Source organism: Myotis lucifugus, unplaced genomic scaffold (genome assembly GCF_000147115.1).
Source record: "Myotis lucifugus unplaced genomic scaffold, Myoluc2.0 scaffold_1453, whole genome shotgun sequence".
Lineage (NCBI taxonomy): Eukaryota > Metazoa > Chordata > Mammalia > Chiroptera > Vespertilionidae > Myotis > Myotis lucifugus.
In genome coordinates, this window is record NW_005872501.1 from 30,195 (window position 1) to 47,989 (window position 17,795).

At 35.9% G+C, this 17,795-nt stretch overlaps 1 protein-coding gene across 1 annotated transcript; it reads right to left on the reverse strand.

Moving 5' to 3' along the window:
• Positions 1-217: 217 nt before the first annotated feature.
• Positions 218-17,431, reverse strand: MEIOC (meiosis specific with coiled-coil domain). The gene is made up of 7 exons (XM_006107814.3): positions 17,264-17,431; positions 13,012-13,169; positions 9,714-9,818; positions 6,827-8,696; positions 6,125-6,259; positions 2,186-2,366; positions 218-1,545 (listed from the first exon to the last, which is right to left on the reverse strand). The coding sequence occupies exons 1-7, from the start codon at positions 17,429-17,431 to the stop codon at positions 1,319-1,321; spliced, it is 2,844 nt and encodes a 947-aa protein (XP_006107876.1). The 3' UTR covers positions 218-1,318.
• Between the last annotated feature and the right edge of the window lie 364 nt (positions 17,432-17,795).

The window sequence follows — 17,795 nt, forward strand, 5'->3', positions numbered from 1 at the left end:
CATATCAGTGATCAAAATGTTTCTCCCCACAGTTACTCCTGAAATCTCTCAATCAGTTTCTTCCGCACATCATCTAAAGAAAATTTATGTGGTGTGATTACACTCTTTTTATACCAGGATTTCTAAAACTAGGAAAAACACCAACATTTAAAACATCAGTGTTTCTAGTCAAGGATAGTTCAATTAAATTTCATCAGTACATTATATCATAGTTTAACTCATGCTAGAAATGTTAAAACCCAAGATCTGAGTCACATAATATCAACATTTCATATTAATGAATAAATTACTTGGGTTCCATACAAAGATATTAAGTGATGAGAAACAGAAAAAGCCAAGCTTTCAAGAGCTCTTAAAAAATACAGAAGCAAACTAATGAACACAACTACACAAAATAGACACTAACCAATTGCAAACTAAACTAGTTAAAGGCTAACCTTAAAAAATACATTTTAAAACTTCGTGATACCCTCATAAAAGGCAGCAACTAAGGGTATTAAAACAATAGTCATTATTTTAGTTACTGTGCATCAAATCTAAAAGATCCAGATAAAGGAACTGTTTTGTTTCGATTCAATGTAAATACTTTAAAATTAGAAATATTTAATAATTGATAGTATAATTAAATTTTAAGAATATACACAAATGATTTGAACAGATTTTATATTCAGTAACTTGCATGGTTTTTACACTGGCACTTTTATCACTAATTTAGGAGAATCAGATGCATTTCCCTCCATATACTTAGGCACTAAGATTTCAAATTATAAATATGGTAGTAGTTTAAATATTAAAAATTTACATGAATATTGGGTTCATTCTTGTTTTCCTTTGTTTCCTAGGTATTATCCAGTTTTGTAAGGAAAACACTTTTAAATCACAATCAAAACTTGTCTTGGTTACTAGACTGTAGCCATAATTGGGTTACAGTCATTTAGATTCATTATTTGGAATTATACTTACTAAGGCAGACCTAAATGAAACTTATCTTCTAGAAGAATTTCACATTTGCATTTACCTGCACTGCAGAATAGGTTTAAGCAATACTTTAGCTGTTAGGAAATATTTAATTTGCTTAAACTTATCTTCGACTACTCAGAACTCTTGAGTAGTCCAACGTTCCCTTTGAGTTCACTTTAAACTATAACTGATTCATTCCAAATAGATTTTTAAATTGAAGCTAGACTTCATTAAGATATTAAACTCTAAATCTGAAAAAATGCATTGAAATTTTCAAGTTTGACAAGTTCATTACAATTGTTTAGCATGTCTTGATACATTTACTTATTAGCTTTTTATTCTTTCTGCTGGCATTTCCTTAATGTTTGTTTGCGTCACCTCTCTGATTCATTGGATTGCTACTATTTATGCTTTCATGGACTTTATCTTCACAATTTATATCTTGTAAAGCCTTTTCCACATCTGTTTGGCCAGTTGTATTGGCTGTTTTAGGCAAGGTCATCTGCAGTGCACACCACAGAGTAGTGCGTGCCTTCCGAGTAGCCACACACATCTCTTTAATTGCTGCAGCAAGGGCAAAAACATCTGTAAAAGAAACATTTAGAGTCAGTTCACATTAGCTACCATTTAAGTTTCCCTTACCTCTTAAAGCCCAGTGCTGAGCTACTAAATGATCAAACATCATCTATATATATAAAAGGCTAATATGAAAGGGTCCCCTAGGGAGTTCAACCATGAGTTTGATTGCTTGCTATGACTTGCACTGACCACCAGGGGTGGTGGTGCAGAATGAAGGACGGCCCCACCCAGCAGCTGGAAGGCCCCGATTGGCCCTGATCATCGGCCAGGCCTAGGGGCCCTACACATGCATGAATTTCATGCACTGGGCCTCTAGTAATTTTTATAAAAGAAGGGTGGGTAGGTATTGACTAAATTAATCAAAGTTCTTGACTTAATATGTACGTAAAAGTGTTGACACTTTATTCTGACTTGTATGATGACTATGCTTTGGGTATAACACAGACTTTGATGGAATTATAAGTGGATCAAGTTAACAAAACAGATCAAGGTACTTTTGGAGTAGATTATGTGGGCATCTTTACCAATTTATTCTTTAGATAAGTGTAAATTTTAGGATCCTGACCTTTTAACCTTAGAATCTGATTTTATTAACATTCAAACTATCTCACTGCCTTATCAAAATAATATGCATTAATATTTGTACCTCTGTCATCTTGGCATCTAGGAACTCCTTGCTTTTGACGATTTGAAGCATTAACAATTTCATCCTTTCTACGTGACTGTACAATGTGAATGGATTCCAAGTGTCTATCAAGAGCAGTAGAGATATTGGCATGAAGGGGAGAGCTTCGAAGACGTTCCATCTTGCCTAGTAAAGTTACAACCTGAGGGAAAGATTTTAAATTTTGATAAGGCATGTAACCACATTGCCTGTCATTAACTTAAGTAAAAACAAATCTTCAAAAAAGCAGAATAGACATGAGAGTAATAATATTCATTCAATAAATAATTGAATGCCTAGCCAGAACTGGTTTGGCTCGGTGGATAGAGCGTTGGCCTGCTAACTCAGGGGTCCCGGGTTTGATTCCAGTGAGGGGCGTGTACCTTGGTTGCGGGCACATCCCCAGTGAGGGGGCGTGCAGGAGGCGGCTGATCAATGTTTCTCTCTCATCGATGTTTCTGACTATCCCTCTCCCTCTCTGTAGAAAATCAATAAAACATATTTAAAAAAAAAAAAAAATAACTGAATGCCTATTGTGTCCTGATACCATGTTGAGGGTTACAAAGATGGAAAGTCTGTCTTTTGTACCTACTTGTATTTGTTAATTCTAAAAGCTTTTAGGTAATCAATTGATGGGAATAAACAACAATGGAAAAGTCAAACATTCAAACGTTCCCGTGTCATTAACAGTTAAGTGCAAATATAAGATCCAACACTGTTTTTGGCAAATAGTGTTATTAGGAGATACTATAATCTAAAGGGGAAAAAAATAAGCTAAAAGGGAGAAATCCTAGACTGATTAATCCTCACTTCAGCAAGTCCTTTGTGGGCCTCTAGTGTTCTCCTTTTGGAAATCAGAAACATTCAGATAATGATACTGAGCTAGTGGCAGTTTTAAAGAATCCATAATCCAGAAAATGTTGACTTAAATTGAAATAATAAAAAAAATAAATCCTATAATTATCAGAACTAAGAAAAAATAGGAAATCTCTCAATCTTCTGGTTAATTACACTTTTAAAAGGGCACTGGTATATTAGATCAGTAAGGGGAGTATGTTTCATATTCCTAACTTGTTTCCCAAATTCTAACCTTGGAAGGTGTAAGGATAGAGAACTTTTTGAGTAATTGCCCTTGGGAACTAAATGATTTAAAATTGCCCTGACCAGTGTGGCTCAGTTGGTTGGGTGTTGTCCTTTGCACCAAAGGATTACAGGTTTGTTTTCCAGTCAGGGCACAAGCCCAGGATTGCAGGTTTGATCCCGGTGGGGGGCGTGCAGGAGGCAGCCAGTCGATGTTTCTCTCCCTCTCCCTTCCTCTTTCCAAAAATCAATTTAAAAAATCTTTAAAATTCACATAAGCACTTGGTGTTCAGTGATTGGAAAGAGTAGTAAAATACCTCTCAAGAAGCTGAAGGCATCTGAATCAATGCCTCTACCCTCACATTCATATCAAGTTTCTTTGAAATAGGAGTTTAGGCCCATAGAGAAAACAAAGTGTACAGGTACTAAATACTTTCCTCCTAATTGTACAACCAGTTAGATCCTTGAAGGGATGATAACAGGAAAAAAACCATTATCAAATATTCCAATGAACTTTCAATTACATATTTTTCAAATAAGACAATCATTTTGAATAAGTGATGTGTAAAAAATTTGCACCGGTGATTTTTAATAAACTTTTAAAAGATTTCTTTTCAGAATTCTACAAAACTAGCATACTAGAAAATAGTACATGTGAAAATATTTTCCCCTTTATATATTATTGACCTAATGTTGCTAAATATAGATTAAAAAAATTATGGCAGCTATAGACATAACCTTCTAACTTATTGTGACACATTACCAAACCTGGTAAGCCCTAGCTGGTTTGGCTTAGTGGATGGAGCGTCAGCCTGGGGACTGAAGGGTCCTGGGTTCAATTGCGGTCAAGGGCATATGCCTGGGTTGCGGGCTCAATCCCCAGTGGGGGCGTGCAGGAGGCAGCCAATCAATGATTCTCTCTCATTATTGATGTTTCTCTCTCTCCCTCTCCCTTCCTCTCTGAAATCAATAAAAAAATTTTTTTTAAAAAAACTGGTAAAAGTATATTTCCTAACATCCACAGTTTGCAATCCTTTGATTTATTGCTGAGACATGTGTTACTGAGAAAAAGGAATCTTAACTTGGAATGATATTAAAATATAATAAGAGACTGAAGTTTTCATTAACATAACATCTGGCTGTAATCCATCTCAGTATTTGACTATATACATTGATAAATTCCATTGTACAAATTTACAAATTTGATGAAAGAATCTCAACTGACCCAGGCTGAAAGCTAGGTAAAGTCAATATTTTCCACTGAAATAGTTCATATCTATGTTTTTAAGACAGCATGGTACAAAGTAAGAAACTGATGTTCAATAAAACAGACTTATGTTGATTTTTCTAATTCCTAAAGAGGCTTTCACTCAATCATAAAAGCACCCTATTTCACTGCATGCTTTTTCTCAGGAATCTTCATCAGATTTTACTTAGAAAGCTATGACTTTTTAAGAGAGGAATATAAAAAAGAAAAAATTTTACCTTACTCTATTAAAATTGATTAGAAAATCCTGAAATTACAAAAGAGATAATAGGAACAATAATTTCTTTTTTTTAAAAAAATATATTTTATTGATTTTTTTTACAGAGAGAAAGGGAGAGGGATAGAGAGTTAGAAACATCGATGAGAGAGAAACATCGATCAGCTGCTTCCTGCACACTCCCTACTGGGTATGTGCCCGAAACCAAGGTACATGCCCTTGACCGGAATTGAACCTGCGACCCTTGAGTCCGCAGGCCGACGCTCTATCCACTGAGCCAAACCGGTTAGGGCAGGAACAATAATTTCTTAAATTACAAAAGGACTTAATATCAGTATTTTATACAATATTTTATTGTTTTGTTTTTAATATATTTTATTGATATTTTATAGAGAGGAAGGTAGAGGGATAGAGATCTAGAAACATCGATGAGAGAGAAACATTGATCAGCTGCCTCCTGCACACCCCCCACTGAGGATGTGCCTGCAACCAACATACATGCCCTTGACCGGAATCAAACCTGGGACCCTTCAGTCCGCAGGCCAATGCTCTATCCACTGAGCCAAACCGGTTAGGGCTCCAACATTTTATTTGAAGTGACATACTACTTTCCCCAAACAAGGCTGTTTTATAAAAGTATGCATACCTACATCAGTTTATCAGTATTTAATACACTGCTGTGCATACTTATTTGTTGAATAACAAGAATACAGGGTTAAGAAATGAAATATGGTAATTCCCTATTTACCATCCTGTATAATGCAAGCACAGCTTGCTCATCACACTAGAAAACAAATGTTTGTGACCAAGAAATGGGACTTTCCCTATCAATAATATTCAAAATGGTTTTGCTTTAAAAAAATTCTTTCTGTTGATTAGCTCCACTTTTAATTTGGGTTTGAAGAGGAACCATTTAAGTTATTAAACCTAGCTTTAAATAAATGAGTGGGGCTATTTCCCCTTTTCTAAATATTAATCAGTTCTAGGACCAAACATGGAAAAGAATATACTTCAAAGAGTTACATATAAGTGTGATTTAAAAATCCTTTAGAGCCGAACCGGTTTGGCTCAGTAGATAGAGCGTCGGCCTGCGGACTGAAGGGTCCCAGGTTCGATTCCGGTCAAGGGCATGTACCTTGGTGGCGGGCACATCCCCAGTAGGGGGCGTGCAGGAGGCAGCTGATCGATCTCTCTCATTGATGTTTCTAACTCTCTATCCCTCTCCCTTCTTCTCTGTAAAAAAATCAATAAAATATATATTTTAAAAAAAATCCTTTAGAATTCTAACTTACTGAAATGTTTTAAGAATTTATCCAGCAATTTAAAAGTCCACTATTGGGAAGTTTTTATAGCTTACCCTGGCTTGTTCTCGAAGTTCATCCACAATTAAGCGATCAACTCTAGATGGGTTGGAAGTGAGCCTTGGAATTGGAGTATTGTTAGTACTGGATACTTTTTTTCCTGGGTAATTCTTGGCAAGGGCCAATTCAGTCTGTAAAAAATTATGTAATTTTTAGATGAAGAATTTTCCAAATATGATTCAATATTAATATTTTTCTTAGGCCTAAGCAACAGATTGAAAATTACTCCTTTAAATAATTGTTTTGGTATCAAAAGGCAGCAAATACAAACCATAGTATTTTTCTGTCATACTTAAAATAAATAAAATACCTGGACACTCCAACAATTTAATACTTTAAAAATTAAAAGAAATTAACTTTTAACCCATTAGGGAAAAAGTCTACTTCATTGGCAAAATAAACTTTACATAAGTAACAATTCTTTTTAACCCCAAACTTTTTTAGTTTTTTATTCTTTACATATTTATTTTAAACTTTATTTTTATTGGTGACACTATTACAGATGTCTCCATTCCTCCCAACACCAGCTTTTTGACTTTAAATCACTTAATTCCTTATAGTCATGGATTTAACAAATATTGCCCATTAGAGAAGAATTCAGCTTAGAAATAAAGCAAGTACTCAAAGTACACTAAGGTAAACAAAAGATGATGTAGGGGACATACTATGTTACTCCTAACTGGATAGCTTTGTGTTACCTTTTTTCTCTCTTTTTCTAATGCTCTCCATTGTTCATAGCATTCTTCTAGACGAATATGAAGTTCACTGGCTGGTCCACTACGGGTTTTAATTGGTCTTTGAAATCCGAAAGTTGGCACAAAACCAGAAAAGGAATTATCACCATACATCATATCATTAAAATAAGGGTATAAATGGCTTAAGTCATCATAAGAAAACAAATCATAGGAATCCAAGAGTGGAACAACTGAATGGCCAAATGGTTGGGTGGATCTTAGGGGAAACCCATTTGAACCAAGTTGTTGAAAACTCTGATTATGCCTTACATCTCCCATCATATAATTAGAAAAACATGACGCCTGTGTGCGATTCACACGGCTATTAATATTGTTGTCTCCACTTCCCTGTCTGTGGCTATTAAAATGACTCTGTGCCTCCAACAAATCTTGATAAGTATTTTGAGATAATGCATCTAAATGCTTTGGACCTTCCTCAGGATCATAATGTCCACTCTGAGGCTTAGTTTGAAAATTATGTTTGTTTACATTTTCAATGATCCCATACTGCTGAACTGAGTAATTATCACAAAATCCATTTGGCTGCTTTATTTTTTTATCGGTAACCAATTCAAAGAGATTTTCTTCCGCAGTCTTTGTCAGTCCTTCCATGTGATTGACAGGTTGAATTCTTTCTGCACTATTATAATTGAAATCAAAACTAGAAAATGCTGAAGGATTTTCTTGGCAATACTTCTGAAACATATTGCTATTTGGAGTTAAATTTGTGGATGATAGTTGGGGAAAATCTGAAGAATGGTTAGAACCTTTTGAAGCTGCACTTAAATGACTATTTAATTTCATCAAGTTACCTTGATTTCGATAAGGAATAGGAGCGTTACTTTTTGTGTGGACATTCATCCAAGTTGGCCTATTTAAGTTGATACCTCCTGAAGATGTTGCTGAGTTTGACAATAAAGTCACTGATTTAAAATACTCAGAATTTGGGGGGTCAGCTTTAGCAAACTGTTGCTTTTCTGTGACATTAGTGAAATCATTATTAGCTGGACAAACTGTATGAGGTTTTAGTCCATATTCTGATTTTAAGCCAAAGTCAGCAGTGAATGCTGCTTCCTTTGCAAACTGTTTTTCTGTCAGGTGTGGTGTAGTTTTTGGAAATGTGAAATTCTGCTGGTCAGGTATTGTCTCTTCCATTTTTTTCTGATTTGCTGGTTTAACCTGAAATAACTTTGTGTAGCTGTCTGCTTCTACAGTTGGTGTTTCAGGTGTGCCATTGGCTAATTTTTTACTATCTTGGACACTAAAATTTGAACACTTAGTAAGTTTAGCCTTATTAGGATGAGCATATTCTGGGTATCTACAATAATCTGCATTTTCATTGTATCTATTAAACTGGGAAAGAAATATCTCTGCCCTTTTTTGCTGTAATGGTGCTTCAAGACTTTTAACACACATTTTCTCTCTTCCATAAGGGTAAGTATCAGGTCCTGATTCTTTCATGACCTCAGAGAGGCCAGCTTGTGGTGTAAAACAGTTTTTGACAAATGGATATTCTTGGAATGTTGCCTTAGCTGTATCATTTGTCTGAATATTATAACAATTAGAATGATCACTTCGTGAGGGGTACATCCATTGTTCTTCAAGGTCTAAACCAGTAAATCCATGATAAAGTTCATCTATTTTTTGTTGTGGTGTGAGATTACTATTATGCAGGTACTGCTTTTCCACTGCTGACACAGATTCACCAGAATAAAAAGCTTGCTGAGAGATGGCTGTATCTATTGGCCTTTTGGTTTCTGTTAACAGGTCATGGTGATCTGCAAATCTGCTTGTGTTCACTGGCCAAACTGACTTTAAATTGGAGGAGCAGGTCCTAGAACAAGTAAATATATTTAATTACAACTTAGGCTTTAAAAGATTTTATGTCCTTAGTAGAAAAGGTAGGAAAGGTTTTCAATAACATTTATCTCACCCACCTCCCCATTCTCTAATCCTTTTCAACTTTGTCTTATATGCTACCATTACATTTAAGTAATTCTCTTATGTCTTCATTATACTTTTCCAAGAGGCATTAACTAAGGCCTGAGGCTGATGACTACATAGTCTTACATAATATTTTATCTATAGTAAACAGAAAACAAAGTTAAGTTTTTCCTTTAATTAGGTTATTACATAATACAAATTAGGTTATTACATAATACAAAAAGTGTTGTTGGCCACAATTTTTTCAACGAAAAAAGATGTGTTTTGTTGAAACTATTATTGAAATTAAAGTATTTTATTTGGTTACATATGTGCTGCATACTTCCCTATTTATGAAATAAAGCATTTGGGTAATATGGCTTTAACACCCAAATAAAACACTGTATATCTAAAAAATTTTTACCAAATGAATAAAACCCATATGTGTTTCTGCACAGGAGAAACGCTAGTTTTATTCCATATATATATATATATATACATATATATATATATATTCTCCTTGGAATTTATACTCTTTAAGCTATACTTTAGTTCATGAACTCAAGGGAAATAGCTCTGAATTATGCAAGAATAATTTTCCAAATGAAAGTTCTTAATAGCAAATTAAACCTTAGATTGAAACTTTTAATTGTATGCAACGATCTCAGCAAAATCAAGACTTCTAAAAACAAGTATTTGAATTAAGATGTCTACTCTCAGATGATCCTCTATTAACTAAAAATAAAAGTTAATAGGATAATCTAGTATACAGGTTTACAGTTGTTTGCATGGAAAATAATACAATAATTAATAATAGCAAGAATAAACCATGTTTCATGTACTCACAACTGTCAATCTACTTTTGCGCCATCCTGTATATGAATGTAAAAGCTCACTATACAATGTATAGCTTATATGATATACTAACCCGTCAGCAAAATATGGCTGTGACTTATCTTGTTCTTCCAAAATGTTAGATACAAGTCCATATAAGTCTGTTTCACTGCCATAGTCATTTCTTTCTGTTTGAATCCTAAAAAATAAATATTACATGACAAATTATTTTACTCACACTGAAATACAATATATTGATTTCTATTTCTAGATTTATCTTACCATTATTTTCTATAAAATATTTGGATTGAATCTATACCATAATTTCAAATAAAGAAGGAACAAGAACTCAAGAATAATTTCCATTTTAGCTTCCTATGTTACATAAATATCTCTCCTTCATTTCAAATCCTGTCTAGTTCACAATGTATGCTTACTTCTTATTTCTCCAAAACACAATTCATTTTAGGTGACCAAAATATAAATCTCTGACTTATGATGCTTAGTACTGTACTGTGGCTGCTCCTGAAAGCATATCCAATCCTATTATACATCCTCCCATCAACAGTTACTCAGATTCTTTATTTGTAATTTGAAAACCATGTGAACCTGTTGCTTGATTTTTGTCTTTTTATACTAAATACTAGAGGCCTGATGCACAAAATTTGTGCATGGGGTGTGTGCGTGTGGGTCCCTCAGCCTGGCCTGCACCCTCAGGGGATGTCTGACTGCCAGTTTGCGGGTTTGCCAGAGTCGACTGGTGGGGTATCCACCAGCCAACCCTGCCCCCCGATTGCCGCCGTCGCCGCTGCCTGTTGGTTGCCTCCCTCTTGGAGGGCAGATGTTTGCCCCTTGGTGGTCAGTGTGCATCATAGTGACCAGTCGTTCTGCTGTTCGGTCAATTTGCAAATTAGGGTTTTATTATATAGGATTGGATTATAAAGTAAAATGTGATATGGTCATCCTAGATACCACAGCACTATTGCAGTTGTCCCTTAAATGTAACAGACTTGTGGGCTATCTCTAAGTCCTTGCCAAAGAGATGAATGGAGTTCCATGTACCTGAAATGCTACCTGGTGACTAACATTGTCTAAATAATACAAAAATGTAAAAACCGTAAGTAGATGAAAAATTGGTGCCTTTTTACCCTCTATGGATTTTGGGTAATTTGTTCCTAGAAGTAATATTTTTTTTTTAATTGTAACTTCTTGTTTTCTCATATTTTGTTTCTAACATTTAATAGTGTTAGGACATTTTAGAAATAAAAATACCTTATATTTGCATAACACTCAAAACATTTCATTCATTTTCATAACATAAGATGGGCAAGTACTAGTAATCATTCAGCTGTTGAATGAATGATCATTTGAGATATTAAGAAACTTGTATTAGCACTAGCTGGTTTGGCTAAGTGGATAGAGCGTCAGCCTGTGGACTGAGTTGCTATCCCCAATAGGGGGCATGCAGGAGGTGGCCAATCAATGATTCTCTCTCATCATTGATGTTTCTATCTTTCCCTCTCCCTTCCTCTCTGAAATAAATAAAAATATATTTAAGAAAAGAAACTTGTATTAGAGGTCACTGGTTTGATTCCCAGTCAGGGCTTAATCCCCAGTAGGGAGAGTGAAGGAGGAAGCAGATGGATTATATTTCTCTCCCATTGATGTTTCTCTCTCTCTATCCCTCTCCCTTCCTCTCTATCTCAAATCAATAAAAATATTTTTAAAAATATATTTTATTGAGTTTTTACACAGAGGAAGGGAGAGGGATAGATTAAGAAACATGGATGAGAGAGAAACATTGATCAGCTGCCTCCTGCACACACCCTACTGGGGATCTGCCGGCAACCAAGGTACATGCCCTTGACTGGAATTGAACCTGGGACCCTTCAGCCCGCAGGCCGATGCTCTATCCACTGAGCCAAACCAGTTAGGGCTAAAAATATATTTTTTTAAAAAGAAACAGCCCTAGCCAGTTTGGCTCAGTGGATAGAGCGTCGGCTTGTGGATCGAAGTATCCTGGGTTCAATTCTGGTCAAGGGCTCAATCCCCAGTGTGAGGTGTGCAGGAGGCAGCCAATCCAGGATTCTCTCTTATCACTGATGTGTTTATCTCTTTCTCCCTCTCCCTTCCTCTCTGAAATCAATAAAAATATATTTAAAAAAGAAAAAAAATACCTATTTTGCAAGGATTTATGACTTGCCGAACTTTTACTTGCTAAACAAATGGTCTTTTCCCCCTATATCATGTTGTTTCACAAATATTCAATATAAAGCTTTCTATATAATAATGTATTAGTATATGTCTAAAAATATTCAATGTAATATACAATAAACTATTAATAGTTGTTATTGGGAAGTGTGAAGGCAGGGTTAAGGTGGATTTATGATTTTCTTTATATATTTTTGTAAAGTTTTAATTTTTTTAATGAACACATATCAAGTTAAAAATATGTTTTGATAGAATTATACATTATATAATCTTTCTAATAAAATCACTATTTTATAGAGAACTTACCACAAATTTAAAAAGTTTAATGTTTAATTAATAAGATTTAAAAAATAATTATTTTCTGCTTAAACTAAAGATGCATCATCTTCTATCAACTGCTCCCCTATATGTAATTAAAATAAAGGTAGATGTCACTCCCCCTAGGCTTCTTTTTGCATTAGGCTCCTATGTCCTATACTTTCTCTTTTTAACCTCACTATACTTGCAGTGCATGGCAAATTATCATCGTCATCAGTATTGTAAAATGTATAAAGGCAGGGATAAATATTTGCCATTTTAATGCTATTATCTCCACTAGGAAAGAATCAGGAACAGAGTAGGCCCTTATTTGTGAAATTGCATAAAAAAATAATTAAGCTCTGGCAAGGTGGCTCAGTAACTGGAGCATCATCCCATAAATCAAAAGGTTGAGGGTTTTATTCCTGGGTAAGGCATATACTTAGGTTTGGGGTTTGATCCCCGGTCAGGGTGCACTGGGAGGAATCCCATGGATGTTTCTCTCTCTGTCTTTCCTTCCTCTCAATAAACATATCCTCGGGTGAGGATAAAAAAAATTTAAGTCTCTTATGTTGGATAAAAATCTTGTCTATTGAGTACTTGTGAAGGAAGAAATTACTGAACACTTAGAATGGATAAAAAAACATCTAAAAATTGTATGTCTCTAATCAATAAAAAACAGCAATAAGCTAAAATTATATATAAATAACTGCCCAGTTTAGGGTTTCCTAAAAGTTTGATAAACATAAAATTATGCCATAACAAAAATTAATAACAAAATTAAATGCTGATATAGGGAACAAAGAACTAATACAATTGGGTTCCCATGTAATCAAACTTAAAAACACTTCATTTAGCCTGAAAAATACAATTTATTAATTTACCTGTTCTTTACATTAATCTGAGAATTAGAAGGCTGCTTAATATCATCTCCATAAGTAGACCATGGTGCATAGAAAATTGAAGAATCTACAGAACTTGCATATTCAGTTGATGAAGAAAGTGGAGTATAGGTCTGCCTTAGGTCAACATTGTCTTCACTCTGAAATTTTAAAGAAATGCTTATGTATCAGACATATTAAAACTACATTACAGAATATTAGTGGTATAATAAGAAATAGGAGGAAATAACACATGTGTAAGAGCTGGGAGACAAAATCAAATCTAGACTTAGCCATTTAAGCTTACTTTATACTAAGGATTGGCAAATTTTTTTCTGTAAAGAGCCAGATAACAAATACTAGGGTTTGCTGACCTTTAATGTCTCTTTAAGCAACCATAGATAGCCCTGGCGGGTTTGCAGGTTCAATTCCTGGTCAAGGGCAGGTACCTGGATTGCAGGTTTGATCCCAGGGCTGTCTGTCTCTCTCGCTCTCCCCCTCCCAATCTCTCTAAAAATCAATGGGGAAAAACATATCTGTGGATGAGAGTTACAAAAAAAGAAAAAAGGAAACAACCATAGACAGACAACATGGAAACAAATGGACACAGCTGTATTCCAATAAATGTTTTTTTAAAAAAACAAAACAAAACACACACACACAAAACAGGCACTTGGCAGATCTAATCTGACCCCTGGGTGTACTTGTTGCTTATACCTAGTCTAAAACACCTATAATTATTGCAGTTTTAATTTGTTGAACATAATGTGGACACTAGCAATGTTATATTTCACATATCATTTATAAAAGTCTTAATGTTCCCAATCTGTTAAAAAAGTTAATGTACATTTACATAGAATTTCAAACAAACTTCATATACATTCTTGTATTCAGTCAACCCTGTGACATGTGTATTCTATTAAAACAGAAAAATGAGAAAACTGAGGCTACAAGTTACTGAGCCCAAGGTGACAAAACTAAAACCCAAACTCCAGGCCTTCTTACTCTTATTCTAGGGCACTTTCTTTATTTTATTTTATTTTTGGTTAATCTCACCCAAGCATATTTTCCCAGTGGTTTTTAGAGAGAGTGGAAGGGAGGGGTAGAGACAAAGACAGAAAAACATAGATGTGAGAGACACACATCAATTGGTTACCTCCTGAACACGGAATTGAACCCAGGACCCTTCAGTCCACAGACCAATACTCTACCCATTGAGCAACTGGCTCTAGGGCATTTTAAAACAGTATCTTTAATTTTCAGTCTCGTTTTTACTTCTAAGAGATATTATAAAAATGAGATGATATATAAAATGTTATGATCTCTTCAAAAAATTTAAAGATATTATTACAATTAGGAGAAAAAATGCCAGTTAATTTTTCTTTTTTGCATGAAGACTTCTATAATGAACTCTGAGTAAATAAGGTGAAAGTTTGAATTTTAAGATTTTAATTATTTAAAATCCTGTCTCCTTCCAAAAACTATTGAGGAGCAGTAAAAATAATTTAAAATACTTGAAATAGTATTATAGAATGAATATAATAATAAAAGATTAAACATTATACACACACACACACACACACACACACACACACACATGTATATATATATATCTTCACCTAAGGATATTTTTCCATTGATTTTGAGAGAGAGTGGAAGAGAGAGGAAAAGACAGAGAAATAACGATGTGAGAGAAACACTTTGGTTGTCTCCTGCATGAGCCCGGAGGAGCCTGCAACCAAGGTACATGCCCTTGACTGGAATCAAACCCGGACCTTTTGGTCCACAGGCCGAGGCTCTATCCACTGAGCCTAACTGGCTAGGGCAAAGATTAAACACTTAGATGCATTTTATTCTAGAAAATGCTTCTTTAAAGAAGTCTGAAAGTATAGGTTCACAACTTTTAACTCTCCAAATAAGGAATAAAACCTGAATATAATGACTACAAATATCCAGATATAACACAGTAGAAATGATTTTTTTTATACAAGCTGGGGTAAATGTAGGTTTACTGTTGTGAGTATGGGAAACAGTTTATTCTTGTATTATTATTATTATTTTATTATTTTCCATATAAACAATTGTAAACCTTTTGTTCACTCTGTACTTATAGAGAATAATATAATCCTGACTAAAAATTTTTTCTAATTGCTTTTATTCCCCCTTTTTTTAAATCCTCACCCAAGGATATATTTTAGGATATTTTTCCCTTTGATTTCTAGAGAGAGTGGGAGGGAGGAGGAGGAGGAGAGAGAAAAAGAAACACTGATTAGTTGTCTCCTCCATGTGCCCCTACTGGGGCGGGGGAACCTGCAACTGAGGTACTGCCCTTGACTGGAAATCGAACCCGTGACCCTTCAGTCCAAAGGGATGATCTAATCACTGAGCAACTGGCAAGGGCAACCAGGGCTGCTTTTATTCTCTTAATCAAAATTTACATTGCTCTGGCCAGTGTGGCTCAGTTGGTTGAGCATGCCCCATGAACCCAGAGGTCACCAGTAGGGCTTGTTGCAGGAGGCCAATTAATGGTTCTCTCATCATTTTTCTGTCTCTCCTTTCTCCCTTCCTCTCTCTCTCTAAAATCAATAAAAACCCATTTGAAAAAAATGTACATAAAAAGAGAAGACATACTTAAAGTATTCCTATATTCCTAATTTTTGTTTTTATAGACATAATTGAAAACATTTTAAACATACAATACTGAGTTTATACTTTAATAATAAAATATGAAAATACCTTCCAATTATCCATCTTCAAGAATCTCAAATATTTTACAATCATTTTGCAAAGAGTGCCACTAAAAACTATCTTTCTAGATGTTAGTAACTTTTATCTTTAGAACTTTTCATAACTTTATTCCTTTAGTTCTAAAGTTTTTGTTATAGGCCCACCTTAACTCTCTTTTAGGTGTGAAGTATCCAAAGTGCCATAAGTAACTGTCCATCTTTTAAATCCTTACCCGTGGAGGATATTTTTCCATTGATACAGAGAGTGAAAGGGAGGGGGAAGGGCGAGAGACATGATGTGAGAGACGCACGGATTGGTTGTCTCCAGCACGAGGATCAAACCTGCAACCCAGGTACATGCCCTTGACTGGCAATCAAACCGCAGAACCCGCAAGCCCGCGAACTTACGGTGCACAGGCCGTTGCTCTAATCACTGTGCGCATGGGCCAGGCCTGTTCATTTTTAAATAGTTGCTTAAACAAAAAGAGCATTTTCATATTCAAATATCAAATGAGGTAAAGAGCACTGGAAACGAAATACATTTTGGGAATTCTTTCAAGTACATTTCACATTTTAAAATAAGTTTTGAGTATTAGAAAAATTAAATCTTTTAAAGATTGATTTAAATTTTATATTACAGGATAAAACAAGCAACTAAAGTAATGTGGTGAATTCAAACATAACTATACTTTAAATATATGGATTCTTTCAGTTAAAACATTTACAGAAATTAAATATGCAAATACTTGGGGCTGGCATATTAATTAGATCCAGGTAACTGCAAAATTTACCACTTATATCCTTGATAGACTTAAAATAACTAAAAATAAATTCAAGTACATTTTAGTAGCGATGTAAACATTATAGAGAGCGGTGGAATGCTGGTCTCGGCAGTGAAAAGACCTGGGTCCCACTTGGGCTTTGTCACTGTGGACACAAGCTTTCTGAGCCTCAGTTTCTCAATCTGTACAGTAGGCATAACACTTTGTAAGGCTATGTGTGGATTAAATAACTTATTTCAGGATATTTTTATAATTCAAAGTATAACAATATCAACACTGGTGTCCTGGTTAGATAATTTCAAATGAAAATGACTTACATTAGCCTAAAACCAATGTAATATGACTAACAAAATGTAAATGTTTTAGGTGAGGTAAAAGGTAGTATATAATGTGAGAAGGTCATCGTGAAAGCCAGAGAATAAAGAAGTGACAAAAATTTCATCTTTAAATTATCAAAAGTATGCTTGTACGGATTTACAACAAATGCTTGAGGGGGAAAGTATTTTTAAGGTCTCACTAAGTAAATACGTATTTTCGTACATTTCTGACACCATTGAAGACGAACGAAAAGAACGATCAGTTAAAAATCTTATTCCTTAACTTGTTTTCAAAGCAAAGCATGTGTTCTGCAAACGCTGTCTGTGAAATGTTGTTATGGGGCAGTTTTAACACCCGAATGAATCGGCTCAGGTGGCTGACTCTGACTAGAATACGTCCTCTAACACGGGGCGGCGCGGAGGAATGCACCTGCGCTTTGTAGCAATCATAGAAGGAAGAGGAGCCGGACATCACGCCGCTGAGCACATCCGTTAGGCGGCCGCTGGCGTCGGCGCTGAGGTTCCAGCAGCGATTCGCACCTCCGCGGAACGCCACCTTGGGCTGCACGAGCAGGGATAGGAAACCAGAGAGAGACATCACGCAGTGCGAAGCCAGGGCTGAAAGGGCTCGTTACGGTTCACCTCGGCCGCTCCCCGAACAGCCTCACTTAATCCCGAATCCCCGGCGAGGACACTAACTCGGGGCCGGGCTTGCGTCCCGGGGGTTCCCTCCCAGTCCTCCAGCCGTCGGTGGCGCGGCAGTCGCCCGCCCACCACCGCCCGAGGTGGAGGCGGCAGCGGCAGCCCGGGCGTCGCGGCCTCCCGGCCAGTCCTGTCAGCCGCGCCGCGAACCCCACGCCCCACCCGCTCGATCTGTCGCCGCGCCCTCAGCCCGTTCCCGCGGCGCGGCCCGGGCGCCCCGTCGAGGTTCCTCAAAAGCGACCTGCCCTCTCTTGCCCTGA

Excerpts from the sequence above, each read along its gene's own strand:
- MEIOC (XM_006107814.3), bottom strand. The coding sequence starts at position 17,431 with ATGTCTCTCTCTGGTTTCCTATCCCTGCTCGTGCAGCCCAAGGTGGCG. Across the intron at positions 8,697-9,713 it reads CAGCCATATTTTGCTGACGG|GACCTGCTCCTCCAATTTAA; the intron begins GTTAGTATATCA and ends TACTTGTTCTAG. Across the intron at positions 1,546-2,185 it reads TAGATGCCAAGATGACAGAG|ATGTTTTTGCCCTTGCTGCA; the intron begins GTACAAATATTA and ends TTTCTTTTACAG.